Source organism: Canis lupus, chromosome 13 (assembly GCF_003254725.2).
Source record: "Canis lupus dingo isolate Sandy chromosome 13, ASM325472v2, whole genome shotgun sequence".
NCBI lineage: Eukaryota > Metazoa > Chordata > Mammalia > Carnivora > Canidae > Canis > Canis lupus.
In genome coordinates, this window is record NC_064255.1 from 46,696,125 (window position 1) to 46,723,783 (window position 27,659).

At 44.7% G+C, this 27,659-nt stretch overlaps 1 protein-coding gene and 1 pseudogene across 2 annotated transcripts; one reads left to right on the forward strand and one right to left on the reverse strand.

Moving 5' to 3' along the window:
• LOC112652237 (uncharacterized) lies at positions 1–22,309 on the forward strand. Of its 2 annotated transcripts, XM_025435743.3 has the most exons (4): positions 1–293; positions 19,575–19,767; positions 20,000–20,155; positions 20,431–22,309. In XM_025435743.3, the coding sequence occupies exons 2-4, from the start codon at positions 19,636–19,638 to the stop codon at positions 21,001–21,003; spliced, it is 861 nt and encodes a 286-aa protein (XP_025291528.1). In that variant the 5' UTR covers positions 1–293; positions 19,575–19,635; the 3' UTR covers positions 21,004–22,309. The 2 variants fall into 2 exon arrangements, with proteins under 2 accessions (XP_025291528.1, XP_025291527.1); XM_025435742.3 differs by having other exon boundaries at positions 19,575–20,155; positions 20,431–22,308.
• LOC112652181 (60S ribosomal protein L15-like) lies at positions 22,210–27,659 on the reverse strand (annotated as a pseudogene).

Below are 27,659 nucleotides of genomic sequence, written 5' to 3' on the forward strand. Positions count from 1 at the left end.
CTCTGGACGCTGGAAGCCTGAGATCAAGGCCCTGGCAGGGCTGGCTCCCTCCGAGGGCTGTGTTCCATGCCTCTCTCAGAGTTTCTGGTGGTGTTCCTGGCGATCTTTTGGTTCATTACCCTGACCTCTGCCTTGATCCTCACGTGACATGCTCCCTGCAGGTGTGTCGGTCTCCAACTTTCCCCTTTCTAGAAGGACACCAGATGTATTGGATGAAGGGCTGCGCTGGTGGCTGCACGTTAACTTGATCGCCTCTGTAAAGACCGTATCTCCAACCAAGGTCACATTCTGAGGTATTTTAAGAAGTGAGTTGGGGGGAGGGGACAAAATGACCTGTAACATGGACTGAACCCTCTCAGACCTGCTGCTTAGGCCCCTTCTCTCTGTCCCTTTGTAGCTACACAGGTGTAGCTCCTTTGCAGAGCCCTGCTCCCTCAAACTTGGGATCCAAGCATCCCCAGTAACACTCCAGGAAGTAGAAACGCTGTCTAGGACGTGCATTTGGACCTAGAGCCCTCTGTAGTAGCTTCCCTAAAAGAACATGAGAAAGAACCTGAATCCCATTTGTTCCAGAAAGTGAATGGGTTTGCCTGGAGTCTCCATCCCTTTTCTAAGACAGAAGACAGAAGCATGTGGCTGGACTGCACTATTGCCTCAAGGCCCTAAGCTAGTATCTTTTTTTTTTTTTTTTTTTTGCATTAAGTAAAATATACTTTGAGTGTAATTCTCTCTCCTTTTTTTTTTTTTTTTTTTTTTTTTAGAGAAGGAGCGGGAAGGGACAGAGAGAAGGGAGTGGGAGAGAGAGAATCTTAAGCAGGCTTTACACCCAGCATGGAGCCTGACATGAGGCTCGATCTCATGACCCTGAGATCCTGACCTGAGCTAAAACCAAGAATCAGTCGCTTAACTGACTGGGCCACCCAGGCACCCCTCTCTTTCTCTTTAATCAACCAATCATTACAACTTGGTCTGGGGGAGCAAGGGTGAATTTAACAATATTGTATAGCAATATGTTACCTAATGGAAAGAAACCCATTCTCAAATATTATTTTCAGATTTCCTCAGCCAGTGTTGAACATGTGTATTATACTCATAGAATCAGGGAATTTTAGAGCTAAACACACCTGAGAAACCCATTTAACTAAGGAACCTTTAGCAAGAAGAGACGGTTATTTGCAGTAACGGTTAAGCTGATACTCACCGCGTGCCGGGCATGTGCCAAGCACTCTCCATGGAGTATTTTCTGGCTTTTCCGCATGGCTGGGGAGTCCTGGGGCTGAGGTGGGGATGCAGAGGCTGGAGCTCCAGGGCCAAACTCCTCACCGTCTGCAGTTGCTGCTTAGTGGCAGGGCTGGGGTTTGCAGCCAGGCCTCCTGACTCCCCATCCAGTGGTTGTCCGTTACCCCCCCTCCCCATTGCCTACCCTGCCTTACTCTGTTCACAGTATGCACACAACTGCTAGAACAATTGCTGCTAAGAACAACCGTGACCTTCCGTACACACGCTTGCAATCCCTTGCCTACTGGGAGGCGGCACAAATTCTTCTTGGTAGATACATGGACAGCCTGGGACGAATATTTTTCATCTTGTTTTTTAGACTCCCTTTGTGTGTGCTCCTAGACTCTTCAGCCAAACTTGGCTACAAGCTCTTCTTCTTCTTCTTCATCTTCTTCTTCTTCTTCTTCTTCTTCTTCTTCTTCTTCTTCTTCTTCTTCTTCTTCTTCTTTTTAAAGATTTTATTTATTCATGAGAGACACAGAAAGAGGCAGAGACACAGGCAGAGGGAGAAGCAGGCTCCTTGCAGGAAACCCGATATGGGACTCGATCCCGGGTCTCCAGGATCACGCCCTGAGCCAAAGACAGACATTCAACCACTGAGCCACCCAGGTGTCCCTCAAGCTCTTCTTTAAAAGAGGCCTGCCTGTTATGCCCTTGCCCATACTGCCCGCCAGGCCTTGACCGCCCTCCCCAACATTGCTTGAGTGTAGTCTAAACCTTCCCTCTCTGTGCATTTTTTTTCTTGTTCTAACACTTGTGATTTTCTGTGCCAGAGGCTGCTGGCTGCCTCTCCGCATCCATTCTCCCTTTTCTTCTTTTCAAAAGAGACTCTCTGAGTTTTAGTGAGGCACGTGTCTCCCTGGGAGGAAGGCATTCCCCAGCTCCCCTCATGACTCCGTGTGGCCCTGTGACTAGTTCTGGACAAGGGTCTGAGCAGAAGCAAGGTGTGCGGTGACGGGTCACACCTAGAGGACCCGGGGTCCCTTCTTTCTCTCTCTTCCTCCTGCAGGAAATGCAGACCCAGTGGATGTGTGGGTAGCGATGCCATCTCCCCCCCGGGAGATAAAGGCAACACCAAAAGTGACGGCAGTGCCAAGAGTCGGAAAGATTCTGATCCCCAACACAGGGGAGCTGTTACTTCAGTGGCCTGTGCTCAGACCATCGTGTGTGTGAGAGAAATGGTTCCACCTTGTTTAAGCCACTGTCTGGTAATTCTTGGTTCTCTTCATTACAGCAGCTCACCTGCAACCTTGGGAACGCATTCTTGCTTCTTTGACCACCTTGGGGGTCCTTTGTGCTTTTCCCAAGACATTTCTTCAACTTACCACATAACAGAGAAAACTTTGGATTTTTTATTAAGTTTTCATTTTAATCCCAGTGAATTAACATCCAGTGTTACGTAAGTGTTGGGTGTACAATCTAGTGATCCAGCACCTCCCTTTATCACCTGGTGCTCATCACAGGTGCCCTCCTCGAGCCCCATCACCCATCTAACCCATCCCCCGACCCGCCTCCCATCGGTTTGTTCTCTAGAGCTAAGAGTCTGTTTCTTGGCTTATCTTTCTCTCTTTTGGTTCCCTTTGCTCATTGGTCTTGGTTCTTAAATTCCACATATAAGTGAAATCATATAGAAAACATGACATTCTAAGTTAGGTGACACTGTCTTTGAGTTACAGCTCCACCACGTATCAGCTGGTGACTCTGAGCTGCTTACTTAGCCTCTCTCTGAGCTTCGAGGTCCTAACCTGTAAACACTGGTGCTAATGATACCCGGAGTAACTTTCCACTACTCCGGGCTGCCTCTCCAGCGTGATTTCCATCAGCCTGGGGGGACCCTGTGAGTCACTCTTCTCCACTATAGGAAAATACCAACCGCAGAAACCAAAATGTTCACATCTGCTCCTCAGGCACCCTCTCCCACGATGTGAGCTGGAAATGCTGACACATTCTCCAGCTCTCCTTGTGCTACAACTCTGGGCGGGCCGTCACCCCTCTGTTTGTAGATGCAAGGCTATGATTCACCCTTCCTCTAGCCAACTCCTTGCATAAAGAGATTATTATAATTCCAGCTTCACAGCTCATTCTTCAGACACCCATTGATGCTTGCAGTTCCAAGTCACTAGAGGGTCCCACGGTGCGATCCTCTCTGTCAAATCAGTGGGGTCCTGCAAGGACCACACTCCTCCACAGCCTGCCTCACCAACCTAACCTTGCCTCTGCCAAATGGCAGATTGTCCTGTTTTTCAACATTACAATCATGTTAAAGCTCTCCTTGACATTCTTATCGTGTCCCATTTATAGAAGGCTCATCGCTTAGGAATTTTAATTCTCAACACAGGGTGGGATAATTCAGGGGCTGTGCCCTGCAGAAAACTCATCTAACTCCTTATATACATCTTCGACAGTGTCAGTTTTAGGGGTGCTTAACTACAATCTCTCTTTCTCTGCTATCTCACACATGGCTAGTGGTTTCCAAACGTTTTCCATCAAGCACCTCCATCAGTAAATAACGCTGAGCATGCACCTTCCGACATATACATATTTGTTATGTGATGATATATGTACTGCGGTAGTAACATATTATAAACCTAATAAGACACCTATAAAGGCAGATATTAAGGATTATAAGAAATATGTAAGTGGAAGTTCAAATATTTCCCACCCACATACCCAAAGATCGTCTTACACATCTCTGGGTTGCGTATCCCCCGTCTGTGGATACCTCTGAGCTACACATGATAAATTTCCTCACTGACGTGAGGCTAGAGATTCTGTTGTGTCTTCACTACCACATCTCAGGATTTGCAACCGTGTCTGTCACACAAGACACACTGTGTGCAAATGTTGATCAATGAGTGATTCCCAAACCTTTATTTACAGTGTGACTCCTCCTCTCCAACTGTCTACCAGTCTTACCTGTACTTCCTTAGATATCTGAAACAGAACACAGGCCAGGTTGAGCTCTCTGTCTTCCCACCTACAACGTGATTCCCCCCTCCAAAGCAACATCCTTTGCTCTTCTCTGCCTACTTCCTACCTGCCCTCCTGTGGCTAAACTGGCTGAAGCTGAACACGCAAACAGACTGCCTGATTACACTTTAAATTAGGCTCCATGTTATTCAGTCATGAGAAAGAAGGAAATCCTGCCATTTGCAACAACCTGGTGGATCTTGAGGGCATATACTAAAGTGAGATAAGTCAGATGCAGGAAGACAAATGTGGTACAGTCTCACTTATATGTGGAATCTAAAAGAGCCCAACTCATAGAAACAGAGCATGGAGGGTGGTGAGAATATGAAAACTTCTCAATATCTGCTGGCTCTTCCTTTTGCACACTGTGCAATTGGCAGAGGATGATCAGATATGGTTAAAGAAAAGGAAGGTATACAGGGCTATGTGAATATGGAATAACAATCTCTCCCCCCCATTTTATTAGGAAACCGAATGTATCTAGTTTAAGCTACCCTTCCCCATAGTTGTCTTGTTGCCTGATCCACTTAATTTGTTGATGCTGACAATAAATGTTTTTGGAGGTAATTTGGAACTACCAATTTGCAAGTAATATAATAAAACATTTCATTTAAAAAAGGAAAAAAAGAAATAGAGTAGGATGGAGGTTGCTAGTGCTGGGTATGGGGAACAGGAGATATCAGTCAGAGGATACAAACTTCCAGTTACAAGATGAGTAAGCTCTGGCGATCTACTCTATAGCTTGGTGACTAGAGTTACCAATTGTTAAAAGTCCCTAAGAGAGATGCTCTCAGATGCTCTCACCACAAAAAAGAAATGGTAATTCTATGACACGATGTCAGTGTTAACTAACACTAGTGTGGTAATCACTTCACAATAGATAAGTGTATCAATGACCATCATACACCTTGAACTTATATATAATAGTACGTGTCAGTTACATCTCAGAAAAACTGGATAAAGTTTAAGGATAAAGTAAAAAATATCTTAGCTGAGCATTCACCATGGTCTGGCAATCCTAAGACATCTGCTATCCAACTTACTCTCCTGACCTTGTGGCTTCTCAAAATTCCTACATCCTTTTCACTTCCTCACTCTCAGCTGAATATTTTCCCGAGGATATAAAAACAACTAGAGAGGACTCCTGGTAGGATCAAGCACCCGTGCCCCTTGTTTTGCCATTTCTCCTCTACCAGCAGGTGGGATGGCACCCATCCCTAAGACAACCCCCTCCACTGTGCTCTGTATTTCATCCCTCCTGCGTAGGCAAGGGTTTGAGTCCTACAATTCACCCCCTCTGTCCCCTGTGTTGTTATATTTCCTTTCTCTATTGAATAATTTCCATCTGTACATAAATATGTTGCAGGAACAAAACAAAGTAAAATCCCCTTGGCCTCTCATCCCCATCCAGCTCTCATTCCATCTTTCTGTACCCTTTAAAGTAAAGATGTTTGTGAGAATCATCTATAGTCCTGATGTTACACCTTGCTGTGTCCAGTGATCAATTCTCAGGTCTCCTCTCAGGAGAATTCTCAGCAGCAATGGGCATGGAAGATCACTCCTTGAAACAATTTCTTCAATTGGCATTTGGAACACCAACCTCTCAAATATATCTTCCCAACCCTTCTTTTTCTTTCATTGGCTTCTCCTCCTTCTCCACTCAACCACTATTATCTTGAGTGAATAAGCATCAACTCTAGACCACCTTCTCTTTCCCACTAGATTCGGCTCCCTGGGGTGGCGATCTCTTTCAAAATCATAATGTCAAACACCTTGAAAATTTTATCTCAACCCAAACCTTCCCTATGAGCTCTGGATCTGTGCAGCTAGCTGTCTTACCATATTTCCTCTTGAATGCTAAATACGCCTGAAACAAAACCTTTGATTTCCTCCTCAGTTGCCTTAGAACCTAATCTTGTCCAAAGCTTCTTAACCTCAGTAAAGAGTGCTAACATTCACATATTTCCTCAGGTGAAGAACCTAGGAGTGATTCTTGATTTCTTTTTTTCCCCACATTCAATCCATCGCAAATCCTGATTTTTCTACCTTCGTATGGAACAAAAAGTGATCTACTTCTCAACATTTTTGCTGCTGTAACCTGACTTTCCACCATCATTGTCTTTTGCTCAGACTACTGCTTTCATTCTTGCACCTCTGAAATTCATTCTGTGCTCTACATCCAGCATTTCAACAGGAACAACAAAAGTCAAATTGCTCAAAGCCACCTCCTGGCTTCCCATCATACTTTGAATGTCACCGTCATGGTGGAATTTGTAAGAATCTAGCTCCTGCCTACGCCCTGATATCCTATGAATTAACTTAGTGACCTTCTCCTTGTTTGTAAAACAAGCATCTCTTCTTTCAGTCTCAGCTTCTTTATGCCCCTCTCCCTGGGTATCTTTCCTTCTGGGTCTTTACAGAGCTTTCCTGAGTTCTAACATCACCTCTTCAGAGAACTGCCACCTGACTCCTGCATAAAATTAACATTCTTCTCCATCTTTTTACCATGCTTTATGTTTTATCATAAGGCGTATTACAATCCAAAATTATATACTATCTCTTTGTTTACTTACTGACAATCTCTTTCACTTGGGCTTTCTCTATTTTGTTCAAAGCCATATTTCCAGTGCCTAGAGTCATGCCTAGTATGTAGTAGGTTCTTAATAAGTATTTGTTGAATGAAATTATATATTTACCTCAATTACCCAAAAGACACTTGGGGGAATCATTCAAGTCTTTTTCTGCTCAAGCTAGACAACCCCCTCGTTAAATCTTCGAGAATCTGCTACTTGATATCTCTCTTTTTAAAAATTCTTTACTTAAATTCAATGTAGTTAATGTATTATATATTATTAGCTTCAGGGGTAGAATTTAGTGATTGATCCGTTGCATATAACACCCAGTGCTCATTACATCAAGTGCCCTCCTTATTGTCCATCACCCAATTACCCCATTCCCTAACCTCTCTCCCCTCCAGCAACCCTCAGTTTGTTTCCTAGAGTTCAGTGTCTCTCATGGTTTGCCTCCCTCTCAATTTTCATCTTACTTTATTTTTCCTTCCCTTCCCCTATGTTCATCTGTTTTGTTTTTTAAATTCCACATATGAGGGAAATCATATGGTATTTGTCTTTTTCTGATTGACTAATTTTGCTTAGCATAATACCCTCTAGTTCCATCCATATCATTGAAAATGACAAGATTTCATTCTTTCTGATGGCTGAGAAATATTCCATTTATATATATATAATATGTATATTTATATATATAAATAATCTTTCCATTCATCCATTGATGGACATCTGGGTTCTCCCCATATTTTGGCTATTATGGACATTGCTTCTATAAACACTGTGGTGCATGTCCTCCCTCCTTTTTTTAAGATTTTATTTACTTATTCATGTATTCATGAGAGACACAGAGAGAGAGAGAGAGACAGGCAAAGGGAGAAGCAGGTTCCATGGAGGGAGCTTGACTTGGGACTCAATCCTGGGTTTCCAGGATCACACCCTGGGCTGAAGGGGGCGCTAAACCACTGAGCCACCCGGGCTGCCTGCATGTCCCCTTTGAATCACTATATGTTTATCCTTTGAATAGTACCTAGTTGTGCAATTGATGAGTCATAGGGTAGTTCTATTTTTAACTTTTTTGAGGAACCTCCATATGGCTTTCCAGAGTGGCTGCACCAGTTTGCATTCTCACCAACAGTGTAAGAGGGTTCCCCTTTCTCCACATCCTCGCAGATATCTGTTGTTTCCTGAGTTGTTTAATTTTAGCTATTCTGACTGGTGTGAGGTGGTATCTTATTGTGGTTTTGATTTGTATTTCCCTGATGCAGAGTGATGTGGAGCAATTTTTTATGTGTCTGCTGGCCATTTATATGCCTTCTTTGGAGTAATGTCTGTTTATGTCTTCTGTCCATTTCTCAACTGGATTATTTGTTTTTTGAGTTTGATAAGTTCTTTATAGATTTTGGATACTAGCCCTTAAAATCGCTAGAACTTATATAGGAGTTCAGCAAAGTTGTAGGCTATAAAATCAATGCACAGAAGTCAGTTGCATTTCTATACACTAACAATGAGGCAGAAGAATGAGAAATCAAGGCATCGATCCCATTTACAATTGCACCCAAACACATAAGATGCCTAAGAATAAACTTAACCAAAGAGGTGAAGGAACTGTATACTGAAAACTATAGAACACTCATGAGAGAAATTGAAGATGACACAAAGAAATGGAAAAAACATTCCATGCTCATGCATTGAAAAAACAATTATTGTTAAAATGTCTATGCTATCCAAAGCAATCTACACATTCAATGCAATCCCTAGCAAAATGCCATTAGTGTCTTTCACAGAGTTAGAATAAAAAAAATCCTAAAATTTGTATGGAACTGAGAAAGACCCCAAATAGCCAAAGCTATATTAAAAAAGAAAACTGAAGCTAGAAGCATCACAATGCTTGGCTTCAAGTAGTATTACAAAGCTGTAGTCATTGAGACAGTATTGTACTGGCACAAAAACAGGCACACAGATCAATGGAACAGAATAAAGAACCCAGAAATAGGCCCTCAACTCTATTGTCAACTCATCTCTTCAACAAGTGGTGTCGGGAACATTAAAAAGCCACATGCAGAAGAATGAAACTGGACCACTTTCTTACATCATAAGAATAGAAACTCAAAACAGAAGAGAGACCTAAATGTGAGACAGGAATCCATCAAAATCCTAGAGGGGAAGGCAGGCCGCAACCTCTATGACCTCGGCTGCAGCCACTTCTTGCTAGGCACGCCTCCAAAGGCAAGGGAAACAAAAACAAAGATGAACTATTAGGATTTATGAAGATAAAAAGTTTTTACACAGCAAAGTAAACAGTCAACAAAAACTAAAAGACAACCAGTGGAATGGGAGAAGATATTTGCAAATGTCCAGTTAATGTATCCCTTAAATCCCTCCCCTTGCCACACTCAGTCACTGCCGCTTGGCTCAGCCATCTTCAGCAGTTTTACTGAAGCAATCTCTGAAGCCCTTCTTCCCAGCTTCCCCCAGTTCTTTCCCCAGAGGTCTTTTTATTTTATTTTATTTTTTTTAAAGATTTTATTTATTTATTCATGATAGTCACACAGAGAGAGACAGAGAGGCAGAGACACAGGCAGAGGGAGAAGCAGGCTCCATGCAGGGAGCCCGACGTGGGATTCGATCCCGGGTCTCCAGGATCGCGCCCCAGGCCAAAGGCAGGCGCCAAACAGCTGCGCCACCCAGGGATCCCTCCAGAGGTCTTTTTAAAACGTAACTCCAGGGGTGTCTAAGTGACTCAGGCAGTTAAGCGTCTGCCTTCAGCTCAGGTCATGATCCCAGAGTCCTGGGATGGAGCCCTGTGTTGGGGGTCCCTGCTGCATCCCTCCCTCTGCATCTCCCTAGACTCATGGTTTTGCTCTGTCTCTCTTTCTCTCCTTTTCAAACAATCATAAATCCAATCATATCTCTCTTCTGCTTAATAGCTTTTAATAGCTCCCATCATCTGAAGGAGGAAGTCAACATTCCTTAGCTGGACATGAGCTGGAGTTGGTTTACATTTCCATCTTTGTTTCTTGCCACCACCCTCTCCATATGCATCCTTTCCTCCTGTTGTACCAAATCGACTTGCAGTTCCCAAATAGGCACACTCTTTTCCTTAACACTGTTTCTTCTACTCGAGTACCATCCCTTTTTCTTCACCTAGCTACGTGCTACTTATCCTCTGAGATTAAGCAATGAGCTTTTGAATGTCTATAAGGATTTTCCTCTGTGTTCTCAAAACACCACTATACCTGTGTAGCATTTGTTTCTTTGCTTGCCATGAATGTCTCCTTTTGTCAAAAAATAAATTAATTCATATTGAGCAACTATACATGCTAGGCACTATTCCAAGGACTAGGGATACAATTGGATATAAGACGGTCAAAATATTTGTTCTTAAGTAGAAAAGGGGAGACAGACAATGAAAGTAAGTAAAACACACAGTGTTGTTAGATTATGGGGAATGAAATGGAATAAAATAATTCTGGGAAGAGGTGAATGGAGGCTTGGAGTGGGAGCTACAGTATCAAATAGGGCAATCGGGGAAATGATGTCTGTATAAACTCTTGACGGAAGAGCGAACCATGTGGACCCCTACTGGATGAGCATTCCCGCTTACAAAATAGCAAGTGAAGAGCCACGAACTTGGGAGTGGGCCTGGCCTGCTTTGGAAAAAGCAAGAAGGCCAATATGTTCACCGCACCATCCCCAAGGGGAAAAGAAAGAGGAGAAGGTCAAAGAGTAGCAACAGAGTGCTCCCCAGAGAAAGAGCACGCTCTGACATGTGTCTGAAGGGATTTCTCTGTCTGGTGCAGAATGGAGGACTAGGCTGGATGTATGGAGATCAGTTAAGAAGCCTCTGGAACCGTCCAAATGAAAGGCTGTGGTGCCTCGGCCCAGGATGGTTGTCTCCACTAGACTGGGAATGACTTGAGATGTGGGACAATTTCCATTTATGCTTTAATCCCCAGCTGCTAGCACAGTGCCCAGCACATAACACAGCAGGCACTCAAAGGCACTGAATCAACGAATGAACCAAGTTGTCCAATCAAGAAACCAGAGCTCCTGAAGCCGGTACTGTTTGTTTTCCTAGGGCCAGATTTTGCAGGATTCTGTTTCCAGTGGGCAAACTTTGTTTTCTGTTTTTCCTAATTAAATGGCCCGTAGGCCACATTTTGAAGACAGCGTGGGTGTTTGCATGGAGGCCAACATAACCAAAATCTGATTGTGAAATTGTTTTTTAAATTATGTTTGGGCATTTGAAACATGTTTTCTCAAAAAAAAAAAAATTAAATAAAAACTATACATTTTCAAGGCAGGCTGCCTCAGGTAATCAAGTACCCCCAGAACCTAGGTGTATCTTTAGAATACAGCCAAAACTTGTTCAGAACCTAAGTTAGGCCTCTGGCTGTCAAACCCCATCTTTCTGGTTCTAATTTAAAGATCAAAAAGGAAAAGGCATTTTAAAACAGATCCCAAAACAATATTTAGATAAGCTAATTGGGAAGGATTTATGAATATGTGGATTAATTTTTCTAAGAAAGTGAAAGATACAGTGAGATGTTGGGGGGGGGGCAGGTAGTGAGCAGTGTCTTAAACTTACTGTGAAAGTGGGTGATTATTTGACCTTTCAGAGTTGTAAGGCCTCAGTGAAAAAATGTACCTAAAATGTCCAGCACCAAACAGAGCAGAGAGTGGCCCTCGAGAAATGTTTCTCCCACCTTGCACATTTCCTTAAAAATTCTCCTGGCTCATTTGCCACAGCGCGAACATTCCTCATCCATTAGACTTCTCACGCCATGACAAGATCACTTCTCTAACCTGGTAACAAGTAGGGTGGCAACGTGACCTTTGTAGGCCTCTTCCTCATAGAATATTCTAATAATATCCTGGTGTAACTTTAAATACTTCAACACTTTATTCATTTGTTATTTTAGGCAAAATGTGATAGATATTCCTAGACCCTAGAATTTTGTTTGCTTTTTTTCCCCCCTGCGGTAAGATAAAAATAAAAGCATTTTTAACCCTTAAAGCTTATTTATTTTCCTTCTGATTTTAAAAGTCATGAAACCATGGTGTGGGCCCTGAAAAGGGGCCCCAGGTGCTATGCCTAATGGATGAGTGGTCCAGAGAGAAAGAGTGAAGGGGTCTCCAGTCTATGGGAAGTTTCCTCGTTCCCCAAATGGGTCTCCTCTGCTCCCTGACCCTTCAATCCCTTCTAGAGGGCTGGCAAGAGAAGGGACAATATAAGATTTGTCCCCTGAAACTGATGGAAAACAAAGAGGCAGTCTGTGACAGGGTCGGTGGACGTTAGCTAATGTGAACCAGAGCACGGGCTCCGTCTAACGAGGAAATTAACTATTCCCAGGCACAAACGCCCAGGCCTGGTGCAAGTCTTGCCCCGAGGCCAACAGTAATGAATGCGGAGCAGCCCTTCCAGAGTGGCCAGGAAATCACCAGCCCCCCCAACCCCACCCGAGTTCAGGGGCCTCCAGGTCATGCTCACGGGAGCCAACGCAAAGATTGGCAAGCAAAACCAAAAAACCGAGCCTGCTTTTGGGGGACAGGTGATTCCTGGACCACTGGGGAGTGTTGAAAAGAGATTAATTGGCCAAGGAATGGGGGTGGCAGTGGGGGTGCTACTCTACCCACTTTTCCTACAAGTGTGGGCTACTCTCAACATCTCTAGGGAATGTCACCAATTAGTGCTTGGGTGGAGAGCCAGTTTGGGCAGCAGATTCTGGGAATGAGCTAGCCCTAGTCACCTTCTTTTCAACCTTCCCAAAAGGCCTCTGCAGGTCTCTTCTTTACCCTGGAGGATGAGCCCTGCTGACCTACTAACATTCTTCTTAACTGGGCTCTTTTCCCAGTGTCTGGTGGATGGAACAGTGAAGAAATAACTCCTCTTGTCATTTGACTTCAGCCTCTTTGTTTTATTGTCAGTTTATTTGACAAATGTTCACTGAGGTCTGACTCCATACCAGACTATTCTAGGCACTTAACGCAAGGCAGCAAACAAAATTAAGGCTCCTATCCTCCTGGAGCTGATGTTTTGGAGGGGGAAACAGACAAGAAGCAATAGCACAGGGCACCTGGGGGGCTCAGTGGTTGAGCGTCTGCCTTCAGCTCAGGTCGTGATCCCAGGGTCCTGGGATCGAGTCCCGCATTGGCCTCTCCAAGGGAGCCTGCTTCTCCATCTGCCTCTCTCTCTGTCACTCTCTCTCTCTTTCATTCCTTGTATCTCATGAATAAGATAAAGAAAGAAAGAAAGAAGGAAAAAGAAACAATAACAACACCGTAGCTTACCATCTCTAGGGTGGCTACCCTACAAGATCCATGTGCCACTAAAGACAGGTAGGAAGAATGCCACTAATCGCTATCAGTCATAAAACACTTCCTGATTGTATGTACCTTAGAGTGTGGGGGGAAAAATTCACACAATTTAGAATTGATTAGATATGGTAAATAAATTATATAGTGTATCAGAAGGTGATTAGGAGGGAAAAACCAGAACAGGCAAAGGAAGTTTGGGAAGGCAGGGGTGATACTCAACAGACTTGAAAGAGATGGGGCCCTTCAGGGTTTTTTTTTAAGACTTCATTTTTCATAGCAATTTCAGGTTTACCATAGAATTAAGAGGAAGGGGCGGGGATCTCCCATGGACCTCCTGCCCCCACACATGGAGAACTCCCCAATTACCAACATCACTCACCAGAGCGGCACGTTTGTTCCGAGGAGCTACATCGACACAACATGATTGCCCAAAGTCCATCATTTACCTTAGTGCCGTACATTCTATGGGTTTTGACAAATGTAGAATGGCAGGCATCCACCGGCATCAAACATAATTCCACTGCCCTAGACAACCCCCCACCCCGCCCCGCCTATTTATCCCTACTCTCTGGCAACCACCACAGTATGGCCTTTCCCAGAATGTCGTATCGTTGAAATTATATAGGATGTAGCCTTTTAGGATCATCTTCTTTCACTTCGTAATACGCCTTTAAGGTTCCTCCCTATGTTTCCATGGCTTGATAGCTCATTTCTTTTTAACGCTGAATAATATTCCACAGTTTTTTTGAAAACAGCTTTATTGAGGTATCCCTTACATACCATAAAATGCAATGAATTTTAATGAATTTAAATGTACAGAGTTATGCAAACATTACTGTCATCCACATTTCTTTCTTTCTTTTTTTTTTCATTTTTTATGGTAGGAGGAACCCTTAGGATGAGATTTACCCTATTAACAACTTCCAAGGACTGTGCAGCATTGTGAACTGTAGGCATCATGTTGTACAGCAAATCTCTAGAACTTATTCATCTTGTATTAAGTGAAATTTTATGTTTATTGAATAACAGCTCCCTGTTTCCACCTCTCCTCAGCCGCTGGTAATCACCATTCTATTCTCTCTACGAGTCTGACTGCTTTGATTCTTCATATGCATGACATCATGTAGCATTTGTCCTTCTGTGGCTGGATTATTTCACTTAGCATAATGTCCTCAAGGTCCATCCATGGTGTTGCATACTGTAGGATCGCCTTCTTTTTTAAGCCTGAATAATATTCCATTGTATGGATAAACCACGTTTTCTCTATCCATTCATCCAGCAGTGAATATTTAGATTGTTTCCACATTTTGGCTACTGTTAATAATGTTGCAAGGAACATGGGAGTATGAAAATCTCTTCAAGATCCTGATTTTAAGTCTTTTGAATAAATACCCAGAAGTGAGATTGCTGGATCATGTGGTAGTTCTCTTGTTAATTTTTTGGGGAACTGCCGTACTGTCTTCCATTGTGGCTGCATCAGTTTACACCAATGGTATACAGGAGTCCCAATTTCTTCATCTTCTTACCAATATGTGGTATCTATCTATCTATCTATCTATCTATCTATCTATCTATCATTTTACCCTAATAGGTGTGAGTTGATATTTTATTATGGGTTTGATTTTTCATTTCCTTGATGATTAGTGACACTGAGTATCTTTCATGTACCAATTGGAATAGTGGCTATCTACTGAACAACTTTACACTCCATGAGGGCACAGATCATTGTGGTCACCATCCTGTTCCTGCTGTTAAAGTTTCTGACACATGATCAATACATATTTCAGGCAAAAAAAATTTTTTTGAATGAATCAACTACTGTATGCAGGCACTCCACAGATATTATTTCTAAATTCTTATCAATGCTCAGAGGTAGGCATTACCATCCTCACTTTATGGATGATGAGACTTTGATCTGGAAAGTTTAAGTAAGCCTCCTGAGCTCACACGGCTTGAGTCCTTTGATATAGGACTCAAACCCGGGTCTCTCTGATGTTACCATACAGGCCCTTCTTCACTTCACTAGTTTCTCTGCTTTTGTCCATTTTGATATCCTTCTAGCACACACACACACAAAACAGAAGCAAATTGCGACATCAGGCAAGCAAGACCTGTAGGCAAAAACCAGACTCAGAGAAATCAGAATGAAGCCTCCAGGAGCAGGGCACCGGGGTGTCGCAGATGGTTGAGCATCTGACTCTTGATTTTGGCTCAGGTCATGATCTTAAGGTCATGGGCTCAAGCCCCATGTTGGACTCTGTGCTCCAAACAGAGTCTGCTTAAGATTCTCTCCCTCTCTCTCTGCCCCTTCCCACTGCTCACTTGTTCTCTCTCTCTCTGTATCTCTCTCTCAAATAAATAAATAAACCATTTAAACAAAAAAAGGTGGGGGGGAATCTCTGGGAACAAAATACCCCACCTATGGCCTGGGAGCCACTGCATTTTGCAGAGCTAGGAGCTGTCCGGCTTATTATCTCAGACCTCACGTCTTAGCTGCCTTCACTTTGAAATCTATTATTTGAGTGAATCAAAACTCCTTGCCTAAAAAGAAATAATTTTTAATAAAAACACTTTAGCCTATTAGTTTAACCCAAACTGGCAGCAAAACTGTTAAAAATAAACTTACTGTGATATTTTATGAAGCACAAGGCCAAGTAATGATGGATGTGGAAATCTACCACAATCTTTCCAGGACTTAGCGAGACATCCTATGTATAGAAAAACATCTTGGGTAAAACCTGTTAAGCCAATATTGGCTTAATGCAAAATCACAACTAATTTGAAACAACTGGTTTTTTTCCTTAGCCAATTGGCTAACCTAGTGTTCTTCAATGAAAACAACAGAAAAATCCAAATTCAAAGTCGATTTCTCCCCCAAGAAAGCTATGTTTCATATTAACAAGGCTCTGCTGGAAACCACTCAGGCTGTGAGCTGGGGTCTCTGTCACTACCCCAAAGTGGGAGGATTGTCCGTGTGTAAGCAAAATCCTGAAAGACTTGAAATTTTGCTTTCAAACATGAGGGGATAATTAAACTTGGTCTGAATGAACCAACCTGTGGAAAAGCCCAGACAGAGATCAAAATTCACAAGTTCCTGAAGTCCTTTGTTGTTTTGTTTCGTTCATGACTCGCTCAGAGGAATGCTCAGAATGGGTCCTACGTATGAGAAGCCCGTTCTTTTTTTTTTTTTTTAAGATTTTATTTATTTGTTCATGAGAGACAGAGAGAGAGAGAGAGAGAGAGGCAGGGACAAGGCAGAGGGAGAAGCAGGCTCCATGTTTCATTGCAGTACAGCATCCCATTGTATTGGCATCCCAGAGTTTGCTTATCCATTTTTGTGTTGATGGACATTTGGGTTGCTTGCAGTTTTGAGGTATTATGAGAGAAGTGGCAGTTACCAGCCAGGGTATGGTTGGCAGTGCTATGGACCAAGTGGCATTCCCCCCAAATTCTCATGGTAAACCCCTAACCTCCCAAGGTGGCTGCATTTGGAGATAGAAGCTTTATAGAAGTAATTATGGTTAAATGATTTCATAAGGGCGGGGTCCTGACCCGATAGGACCATAGGACATAAGAGGAGTGTCTCCTCCCTCTACAGATACGCACAAGGGTCTGTGAACACACAGCAAGAGGACAGCCATCTGCAAGCCAACTCACACACGCAGATGATGTATAAGTAGGCTGGAGACTAGAAAGGGACAGAGAGACTTTTCACCCCAGGGTAATGGGAATACTCTGTATCTGGATCCGAGTAACAGCTGCATGGGTGGATACCTAGGGAAACAGATTTATCAAACTGTCCATTTAAGATTTATACATTTTTGTGCATGTAAATTTGACTTAAATGGGAAAAAATAGGCCTTCTTCCCCTTCTTAATTGTCTGAGTCCATTCAGGCTGCTACACAGAATCACAGACTGGGTGGCTTATAAACTATAAAAAGCTCATTCTCACAGTTCTGGAGGCTGGAAGTCTGAGACCAGGAGCCAGGATGGTCCCGTGAGCGCCCTGTTCTGTCCTTGCAGCGTCCTCACATAGAGGAAGAGGCCAGGATCTCTCAGGAGCTTCTCCTACAAGGGCACTAATCCCATTCGTAAGGGCTCCACCCTCCCTCTGACCTAAGTACCTCGCAAAGGCCCCACCTCCCAGTACCTCCCAGTCACCTTTGGGGGTTAGGATTTCAACACATGAATTTTGGAGGGACACAAACATTTAGACCATACCTGGTCTACCAAGGGAATCTGTGGTTCAAAAAGATAACCATACAGTCTTAACACCCTTGAGCGAGCCTGGTGTGTAGTGGGGAATGAACACATATCAGTCATTGCTCACATATTTATATACATTTTTGCACGTCAGAAACAACCCCGGGAATTTGGCTGGATTCAGACCCAAGCCCGGGTGACGTCAGGCCAGGCGCCCTTCCCTAACCACCCTAGATGTGCAAGTGAACTGGCTCGGCTAAGGGGGTGTGCACAAGGACACCCTGAGGGGTGGAGGTGGGGCGGTTCTCTGGGCACAGGGCCTGAGTCACCACCTCTGGGGGAGCAATCCTGCTGTGCTGCCCTGTAGGAAGGGAGCCGAAGACACTGGAAGGAGCCAGCAGCACGGAAGCCAAGGGCTCTGAGAGAGGAGCCAAACAAACAGCCGGGCAGCCCGGCCAAGAACAACAGGAAGCTCCCAGCCGCACCCCTGCTCCCTGTAGCCCGGCCTGCAGACCCAGGGTTATTTTCTCCAAAGGGCCTTCTGCACATGTTACATAAACAAAACCTCCATTGACTCCAGTTCTAGGCCTGGCCTAAAATAGCCCACAGGCTCCACCCTCCCTCACCAACTCCCCCACCCCAACACTCCAGCTTCTGGGTCACCCCTCATGGTCCCCAGGGTGGGTGAGCTGCTTGCTCGGTGACCACACCTGCGGACCTCACTCTCCTGTGTCCCCAGGACCTTTCCCCTCAGGGTTTACTCTCCCTGACAGGCCGGACACAAGGCGTCCCTCTACGACCTTTGAGGACCCCTGGGCCAAAGGACATGTCTCCTCTCACCAGTGAGGCAGGAAGCAGGGCCTGAGGGACAGCTGGGCTGGCCAAGCAGGAGACACGAGAGGGCCCGACGGGGGGTCTCTTTCTCTCCTCTTCTTGGTAGGATGGACTTGGAGTGAGATCCCGAGAGCAAACTTTCCAGGAAAGAGCACAAGCCTCCTCTGTCAGGGTTTCTTTTCGAGCTGGATTTGGTGATGGAACCACCCTGCTCCTAGCTCTTTCTGGGAGGCCCTGCGAGTTTCTTTGACCCCCATTTATAGCTCGTCTTCCTTCTGCAGAAAACCATTCCACTTGTGAACATCTGGAGACGTGCAGATCTCTGACACAGCACGGGGTCACCCTGCCTGGGCTCTACTCCTCCCACACAGGCCCCGGAAAACCTATGATAATCTCCCCCCAACCCCCCGCCCGGCCGCCTGCGCTCCCCCAGAATCTCAGCTCATAAAAATAACAAAAACAACATCTACAATTCAGAAAAACATTTATGTTAAAAGTTTACCATGTGCCTGATAGCCCGCTAAGCATTTTATGTTTTATTTTATCTAATCCCCATTGAGCAGTCCTATGAGCTAGATGCAATTATTATCTCCAGATTACTGAATAGTAAACTCTAGTTGAGAGCAGTTAGAGGACCTGTCAAGGATGCACCGAGGTGGAACACAGACCTCAGTCTGTTGGGCTGGTTTTCATGTCTTAGCCTCTGCATCACGTATCCCAGGGAAAAAATCAGTAGGTCTTATAGAACCTCTTTTTCCACAGCCTTCCTTCTTTCAAAGTCTAAGCTACTCTGCCTGTTACCAATGTAGTTAAACATAAGATACTGACCGATTAATTATCCAACCAGTATCTTCCGGGCACGATGCAATTTAAGTCTATACCAGGCCAACAACAACAAAAAAGTATGAATACGTAATAGGTGAATATTTAGCTCTTGTTTTATTAGTAGTTATACTTCGGTCTCGAGAGAATCTTCTACTCCTCCAAGTTGGAGATCCTCAAACCAGGTCTCTAGAGAGAGTCTAGAAGGCCTGCAGCCTTGAGGACTTAGGGTGGGAAGCAGGGGGAGCATACGGAGAGCTGAGAGAGACCTCACAGGAGCCAAAGGAGAGGTCTGCACTCAGGCTGATTGGCTCGAGCCAGGCTGTGGAGATACCGTGGGGGTACTGATGGATCCTCAAAACACTGGCATTCTGAGGAATTTGGTTCAGAGCCAGTCGTGTTCACTCTGGTGGCCTCTGTGAGGCTGGTTCGTTCCATGGTAGCTCTAAGATAACCCCCAGGCCTGAGGCTGTCTTGTCCACGGACCAAGTCAAAGCCTTCATTTATTTCTAGAAAAAAAAAATCCCTAACTCTCTGGGTTCCCACAATTTTATTCTCTATTCGTTTGTTTTATCCAGCCATCCTGGGAACATTTCTTGAGCATCTACTACGTACAAGGCACAAGGGGTGTGGAGATGCATGGAGAAAGAATGCAATACCGTCTTGCATTTCAGAAGTTCAAGCTCTAATGCAGGAGATGAAAAGAAAACAATTGTGGTTCAGAATGATAAGGGGAGCCATAGATGTAACCGCAAGTTTGGAAGCCCTGGGGTGGGGTGGGGGGCTCCTGACCCCCTCGTGGGAGGTCCTGGCGATGTGCATGAGTGTGCCCGAGTGTGCCCAGGCTGCACCCTCAGAGGGAAGGAGGGAGGGTAGGGATTTACAGAGGCTTCCAGAGGAGGTTGTTGGGGACACACTCTTTCTCTTGCTGCTTCTTTCCCTGTGGAGACCTTCCCTAGACTACCACTCCTGGGCTCTGGCCAGCCCATTATTCATCTCCCAGGGGAGGACGGATGACTTAGCTGATGCTGAGTTCAGGAGAGGGAACCGTGGCAGTGTGACTCAGCCATTTCCTGGTGGGGACCCTTCCGTTCTGCTCCTCCGTGCCATAAACTTCATAGAAGCAGGCCTTTGCCGGGAAGGTGCCGCTCGTGGCTGGGTAAGTTGAGCAAGAGAGGAGAAATTGGAACGTCCACTTGGCTTACAGATGTAAGGCCTCGCTCTCCGGCCTCGCCCTCATCGGCATGGTCATCTTGCTCTCCACTGATCTGATTCCTGGGACAGGGAAGGTGGACGTGAAGAGGTTTGCAACGGGGTGGACCTGCCGCCGTGGTCCACTCCACGTGCTGGACGGGGACCAGGGTGACCCCGAGCTCTGCAGAGGGAGGAGGCACTTTTTCAGGGATTTTCACAACCTCGTCCCCTGTTTCACAGCTTCCTATTGACCCACGTCGGCAGCAGGAGAAAAAGAAGAACACACAGGATGAAATCTGGATTGTCCTTCTTCTTAAACGTAGGTGGCAGGGCAGCCTCTGGTCCAAGACCGGAGTTGCCACCAAGGTCCCAGATGAGACTCTTCCGGATGCCTGCCTTCCTTTGGGTCCGTCTCTATCTTGGAAGGGCCACTTTTGTCAATGTGTTTTGGGTCCCCTTTCTGGAACACCTTTGCCCTGGTGTTCCTCATGCTTGTTGGCTTCCCGAGGAACTGAGCTCAGGATCATACTTGTCCCTGGAAGAAAAGGCTGTCACTGTATCATCCCTGGCCTCTTGGGAGGCCAGTCAGAATTACCGCCCCTTCTTTCTCAGACGACAAGTTGCTGCAGTGCAAAGAGGGATCTAAGGTGGCCGACCACTCAGAAAGGACTGGCAAAGCCCCAGAGGGTCCCACGCACGCCCCCCTCAGGGTTCTCACATCAGACAACACCCACTCCTTCTGGATTCTCTCAGCTGGGTTCCTCAGTTGGTAGCCACACGGGTTCTTTTCTCCTACAGTTTGAGGGACACTGAAAACTTCAGGGTGACGAACAGCCCAGTAGAGGGAGCTGTGTTAAACAAATTCTCCAAGCCGAACAGGAAAAAAAAAAAAAAAAAAAAAAAAAAGCTTGCATTTAACCAAGCAGGTGGCCCTGTGTGTACTTTGGAAACTCCATCTATCAGTGGAGTGGTTGCCTATTCGAAAGCTCTGAGCTAGAGCAAAACTTTTGCAAGGTGGTATCTTGGGTTTTATGGGCTGCCCAGGGCCAGGCGTCTTGCTTCCATCAGCAGAACTTGGTTTTGGCTCAACGTGACAGCTGCCACAATCAGACCAGCCGGAAGATTCCATAGGCAGGCCCTGACTCCAGCGTGGCAAAGGAGATGCACAATTCCGCTGAGCCCACGCTTGCACACCAGGCAGGGCTACTCATGCTCTGTCTCCAGAGGTAGATTTGTCAGAGAAACCTATAATATAACAGTTTTATTAGTGACAGGCTTTGAGGGCAGAGGTTGAGAAGTGATGCAAAAATATTTGGAGCTTGTGTTCACTCGATCCACCTAACCCCCCCTGGGGCCTAGGAATAGGCTAAATTCAAATCCAGGGCAGCCCCCGGTGAAGAGTTTCAAATAAAACTCTGTGACCAAGACAATTGCGGAGTGTGGAAAATATCATGCAAAAGCAATACGGGTGTATTTGGAGTCACACGAGAACTACCAACGTTGATCGCAGGTGATGAAAGATACCTCTGGCAGAGACAAAGCCAGGGACACTGGCATCTTTGAGGACCCACAGTTGCTCACAGGTTAAAAGTACAAGCAAATCTTTGGGGAAATAAGAAGGAAACAGGATAATACATGAGGGCTATACATGAGAAGACCTGACCATATGTGTTGGTTTGGTAGGGCTGCCATAACAAAATCCTACAAAGAGGTGGTTAAAGAAATGGAAACTTATTAAAAAGTAAAAATAATTTTAAAAAAGTAAAAATACAATTAAAAAATTTATGGGCTCCTGGGTGGCTCAGTCGGTTAAGCATCTGCCTTCTGCTCAGGTCATGATCTCAAGGTCCTGGGATCGAGCCCAGCATCAGGCTCTCTGCTCAGCAGAGGGTCTGCTTCTCCCTCTCCCTCAGCGCCTCCTCCCGCTCATGCTTTCTCTCTTTCAATATCTCTTTCTCAAATAAACAAATAAAATCTTGAAAAAATTGTTTCATAATTCTGGAAGCTGCAAGTCCAAGATCAAGGTGTTGGTAGAGATGGTTTCCTCAGAGACCTCTTGCCGTGGCTGGTAGAGGACTGCCCTGTGGCCATCTCTATATGATCGTCCCCTTGTACACTAAACCCTTCTTGTATTTCCCCTAAGAACATGAGTCATGTTAGATTAGGGCCCACCCTACAGCCTCGTTTTAATGAGTCACCTTAAGGACCTTAGCTCCAAATATGGCTATAGTCTCAGGTACTGGTGTTTGCGGCTTTGACACATAAATTTGAGAGGCTGGGGACATAATTCAGCTCATAACACCATGAATGTCTATGACAAAGAAATTGTACTGATTACCATAAACAATGCCAGTTGTTAAAATGGATAAATCTGAAGTATTAAGGTTTAACACAAAGCATTTATTTTGCATCCACATCAGAGTTCATTTCAGAGGTTGTGGGATGACCAGACAAAATGTGGTCATCTAGGAACCTAGCCACCATCTCCAGCACATGCTGTGCCCAAGGACACTCCTGGGAGAGAAGGTAGGAGCAAAGTGCGAAGAAGACACATGGCTCTTAGCGGCCTTGACCCAGAAGTGACACGCCACTTCCACTGACATTGCATCAACAAGAGCTGGTCTTTCATGCCCACGCAGGTGAAAGGGGCCTGAGAAATGTGTTTTGTGTCTAACCCAGGAGGGGAGTGAGCTAGGTGAACATCTAGTCAGTTGCTGCCACAGGAAGAAACAAATCTAAAGTCTAGAGATGGGCCAGTTTTTTTGGGGAGCAGTCACCAGGTACTAGAGAGTCAAGCAAATGTGCCTGAGGATAGAAGTACTGAAGGACCCCTCAAGGTTTCCAAGGCCATGATGAACCTTGGTCCAGGTGGAGCTCCCCAGCCTTTTCACATCGTGGCACACAGAGAAAGGGATGAGTCTTACATTCTCTGTTAGACTATGGGTGAGGACATTCAGGCCCAGAGGTTTAGGAGGCTCCGACCACTCCAGGAGGCCGCGTGGCCATCATGAAGCCTGAGGATCATATACCAATCACCTGCCTGCAACATAGTAGCATGCTGTGCCTTACCTAGCGGGAAAGTTGTGGTTTCCAGAATGAAGCAGGCTAAATGTACATCAGAAGGTGTACTCTGTGAAGACCAAAACCTATTGTCACCATCATGGGATAAAACCAGAGACTGAAGCCAGGTGCTGTAAAGCCAAGGGAAGCAGAATCATCCTGAAAGACTCTATGGGGTGATAAAGTACCGAGACCACAGACTGTCGCTTCATCTGGAATCCACATTCAGAGTGGGAGGGTCCCTCCTGGTGAGGAGGGCTAGTGAATTGGACTATCAATTATATTTATAGCAACTTTTCTTTTCCTCTCCTGAAGTCATTAACTGGGGAAACATTACAAAAGAAGAAACCCAGACATGGACATTAATACCTGTCAGAAAACACAATGAAGGACTCTGGAACAAGCTAGAGAGCTCAGAAATAAGCCCATGCATATAGGGTCAATTAATTTATGACAAAGGAACCAATAATATACAATGAGGAAAGGACAGTCTCTTCAATTAATGGTGTTAAGAAACCCCAGATCATATTAAAAAAGTGTAAAACTGGACTGCTAGCTTACACCATACACAAAAATCAACTCAAAATTGATTAAAGAAGTGAGTGTAAAACCTGAATCCATTAAACTCCTAAAAGTAAATATGGAAAAAAAAAAAAAGAAAATATGGGGGCAGGCAGGGGGTGGGGTAAGATCCTTGATATCGGTCTTAGCAATGATTTTTTTTTAATTTGACATTTAAAAAAGGCAATAAAAGCAAAAATAAACAAGTGAGACCATATCAAACTGGACCGCTTCTGCACAGCAAAGGAAACCATCCACAAAATGAAAAGGCAACCGGTCAAATGGGGAAAAAAAAATATCAGTGAATCATTTATCTGAAAATGGATTAATAGCCAAAATACACTGAACGCATACAACTCAATAGCAACAACAACAAATCCCATAAAACATTGGCAGAGGAACCAAACATCTTTTCAAAGAAGAGATGGCCAACAGGCACGTGAAAAAGTGCTCAACATTATGAACCATTAGGAAAATTCAAATCAAGCCCATTGTGACATGTCACTTCTCACCCCTTCTCACCAGAACCGCTATCAACACAAAGACAAAAGAGATAACAAGTGTTGGTGAGGAAGTGGGGGAAGGGCCAACCCTTGCGCATTGTTGGTGGGAACGTGAAATGGTGCAGCCACCGTGGAAAACAGCGTAGAGCTTCCTCAGAAATTTTCAGATAGAATTATCATATGATTGGGCAATTCTAGGCCTGGGTATATATATCCAAAGGAAGTGAAACGAGATGTCAGAGAGATGCCCACCCTCCCACGTCCATTGCAGCATTGTGCGCAATCGCAGAGATATGGGAACAACTGTGTCCATCGGTGGCTGAAAGAAGACCTGATGCGCGTATACGATGGAATATTATTCAGCTCTGAGAAAGAGGAAAATTCAGCCCCTTGCCACGACATGGATGGACCTTGACAGCGTTATGCTGAGTGAAATAAGCCAGACAGGGACACCTGGGTGGCTCAGCGGTTGAGTGCCTGCCTTGGGCTCAGGGCCTGATCCTGGGATCCAGGATCAAGTCCCACATCGGGCTCCCTGCATGGAGCCTGCTTCTCCCTCTGCCTGTGTCTCTGCCCCCACCCCCCATGTGTGTCTCTCATAAATAAATAAATAAAATATTTTTTTAAAAAAAGAAAGAAAAGAAAGAAGCCAGACAGAGAAAGACAAACATGGCATTGCCGCATGCTATCCCTTACATGTGGAATCTAAAAAGAAAAGTCAAACTCACAGAAACAGAGTAAAAAAGTGGTTGTCAGGGCCTGGGGGTCGGGAGAAATGAGGAGAGATTGGGAAAAGGGTACAAACTTTCAGCTATGCAATGAATGAAGTCTGAGGATCTAGTGTAAAACACGGTGACCCTGTATTGCACAGCTGAAATCTGCTAGGAGAGTAGAACGGCAGTGTTCTCACGCACACACAAAGAGAAATCGTGAGGTGATGGATGTGCTGGTTAGCGAGACTGGGGAACGCTTTCATTATCTTTAAATATACTTTAAATATTATGCTTTAAAAATTAAGCTTTAAATATCTCAGAACTTTATTTGTCAATGACACCTCGATAAAGCTGAAGTTTTTTTAAAAAAAGGCGTGTGGTGGCGGGGGACACACACCAAAGAAGAAACCAGTTTCTGAGCATCGAACACAGTTTCAATGCTAATAAAATTTATGCATGTGGTCTTTGGGTTTGGCTTAAATCGTCTCCACCTCTCAACTAACAAATATCTAGCCTTATCTATTAAAAAATTCATCTGATGTCCACAAATTGTGGGAAAATGTAGTCCGATCCATCACGGCAGAGAGGCCAGTTTAAAAGCTCATATGCTATTGAGGGGCATTGCACTGAAGGAAATCAATTTACATCCTTGTGATTATTGTATCATCAAAGAATCTTTGCAACGTTATCAACTCTGCACATCTTAAAATACAAATGCCAGGTGGCACTTAAAACTGATTTACAGTGTACTCAACGATTTAAATGATGTTTTTGCCTCCAAACCAGCTCTTTCACAGAAATCATTCTTGCTTTCCACAAAGTTATGAAAAATATATTGGAGAAAACTCGTATTAAGATTTTTAAAGCACGCAAATAGCTTTCAGGGTAATATCCAAATCGTTTGTCATTTCCTGTCTCCGTGTTCATCAAATATGGGAACATTTAACCACACAGGAAGAAGTTGGTGGATTTGGAAAGTTGCTGAACTCTCTTATTTGAATCAATCCACATTGAACACGAGCAGTTTCTTTATTAGCAAGGGAAGGATAAACTCAGCTTCTGCTGAGTGGACTATGGAAGAGAAGTCCCTCTGAGCCCAGTAATCCTGGAACAAATGAATGACTCCAACAGAAGCCCCAGGAGAGAAGGGGTTCCTGGGATCTGGAAGGCCAGCCCACCCGCAGAGCAAACCCCTGATGTCCACAAAACCCGGCCTCCAAGGATTGCTGACTCCTGAGCTCTGTGCACCCATGGGGGTGCAGGAGATGATTTGGGGGAGGTACAGAGACCAACAATTTAATTTTAACAGCAATGTATTTAAATCAATATCTGCTAGAAAAAAAATACATCCTGCACTATTAAACCCTGATTTCATCAATACCACTACCTAGAATGAAAGTATTTAAATTATAAGAAAGAATATTTAAGTTAAAAAGATATTAAGTACCATTGATCGTCATTATTCATGGATTCTGAATTTGTGAACTTGCCTCCCTGCTAAAATGTACCTGTAACCCCAAAGTCGATACTCACAGCGCCTTTGGGGTCATTTGCAGACATGCGGAGGGATGAGAAATGGGAGTGCCCAGCACCCCTTCCCAGCTGAGGCTGGACAAGGTGACAGCTCTGTGGTCTTTCTTCAGCTTCCATACTTAAGACAAGTGTCCTTTCTGTGATCTATTTAGGGCCACATTTTTGGCATTTTTGTGCTTTTCATTTATTTGCTACTTTAAACGGTGTGCAGGCATGGTCCTGACGGGCCGGCTAATGGTCCTTCGTGCAAGAAGGTCGCAAGGAGCCTTACAGAGAAAATACCTGCACTAGAGAAGCTTTGTCCAGGTCTGAACGCAATGTGGTTGGCCAGGAGTTCAATGCTAATAAATCAACAGCATATATTTTTAAAGGTGTCTTTTTTCTTTTTTTACTGTCCTAAATTATTAGGTAAGAATTTTACAAACATGGGGCACCTGGGTGGCTTAGCAGTTGAGCATCTATCTTTGGCTCAGGGTCTGATCCCAGCGTCCTGGGATCAAGTCCCGCATCGGGCTCCCCACAGGGAGCCTGCTTCTCCCTCTGCCTGCGTCTCTGCCTCTTTCTTTCTCTATGTCTCTTATGAATAAATAAATAAAAATCTTAAAAAAAAAAAAGAACTTCGCAAATATTACATATATCAGCAGGTGGAGCTAGAGGGTGTTGCACCTTCTCCATGCCAGAGTGGCGAGAGCCTCCAACAGTGTTGTAAAACTTGTGACCCCTTCTAAGGCCACGGCTGTGGCCGCCTGCAGCTGTCAGCCCTTGCATCTCCCTGTGCTGGTGGATGGGTCTGGTGATCCACTGGGTATCAGGATTTCTTCTGATGGCTTTATGGAATGGATCACTGAGGGTAGCCTCAAAGAATCTGTACGGGGCTGGGCGTTGGTGGCCACCATGACCTACGCAAGTCTGATATGTGACATACCCTTGCTTGGCTTTGTACCTCAGTCCACATGCCTTACTCCGCCTAGTGGGGTGGGGGGCCCTGTGGAGCAGAGAGCTGGTGGTACTGGCAGCCCCGCATCCTAAGAAGAAAGTGCATTATTGCACTGGACCCCTTCTTCCTCCATAGCTCCTCAACGCACTTGTAAGTGCCCAT

What these genes read in the sequence shown, in the direction of transcription:
- LOC112652237 (XM_025435742.3), top strand. Translation starts at nt 19,685, where the DNA reads ATGCAGGAGATGAAAAGAAAACAATTGTGGTTCAGAATGATAAGGGGA. An exon ending in AAGGTGCCGCTCGTGGCTGG is followed by an intron (nt 20,156 to 20,430) that starts GTAAGTTGAGCA and finishes CCTGTTTCACAG; the next exon opens with CTTCCTATTGACCCACGTCG.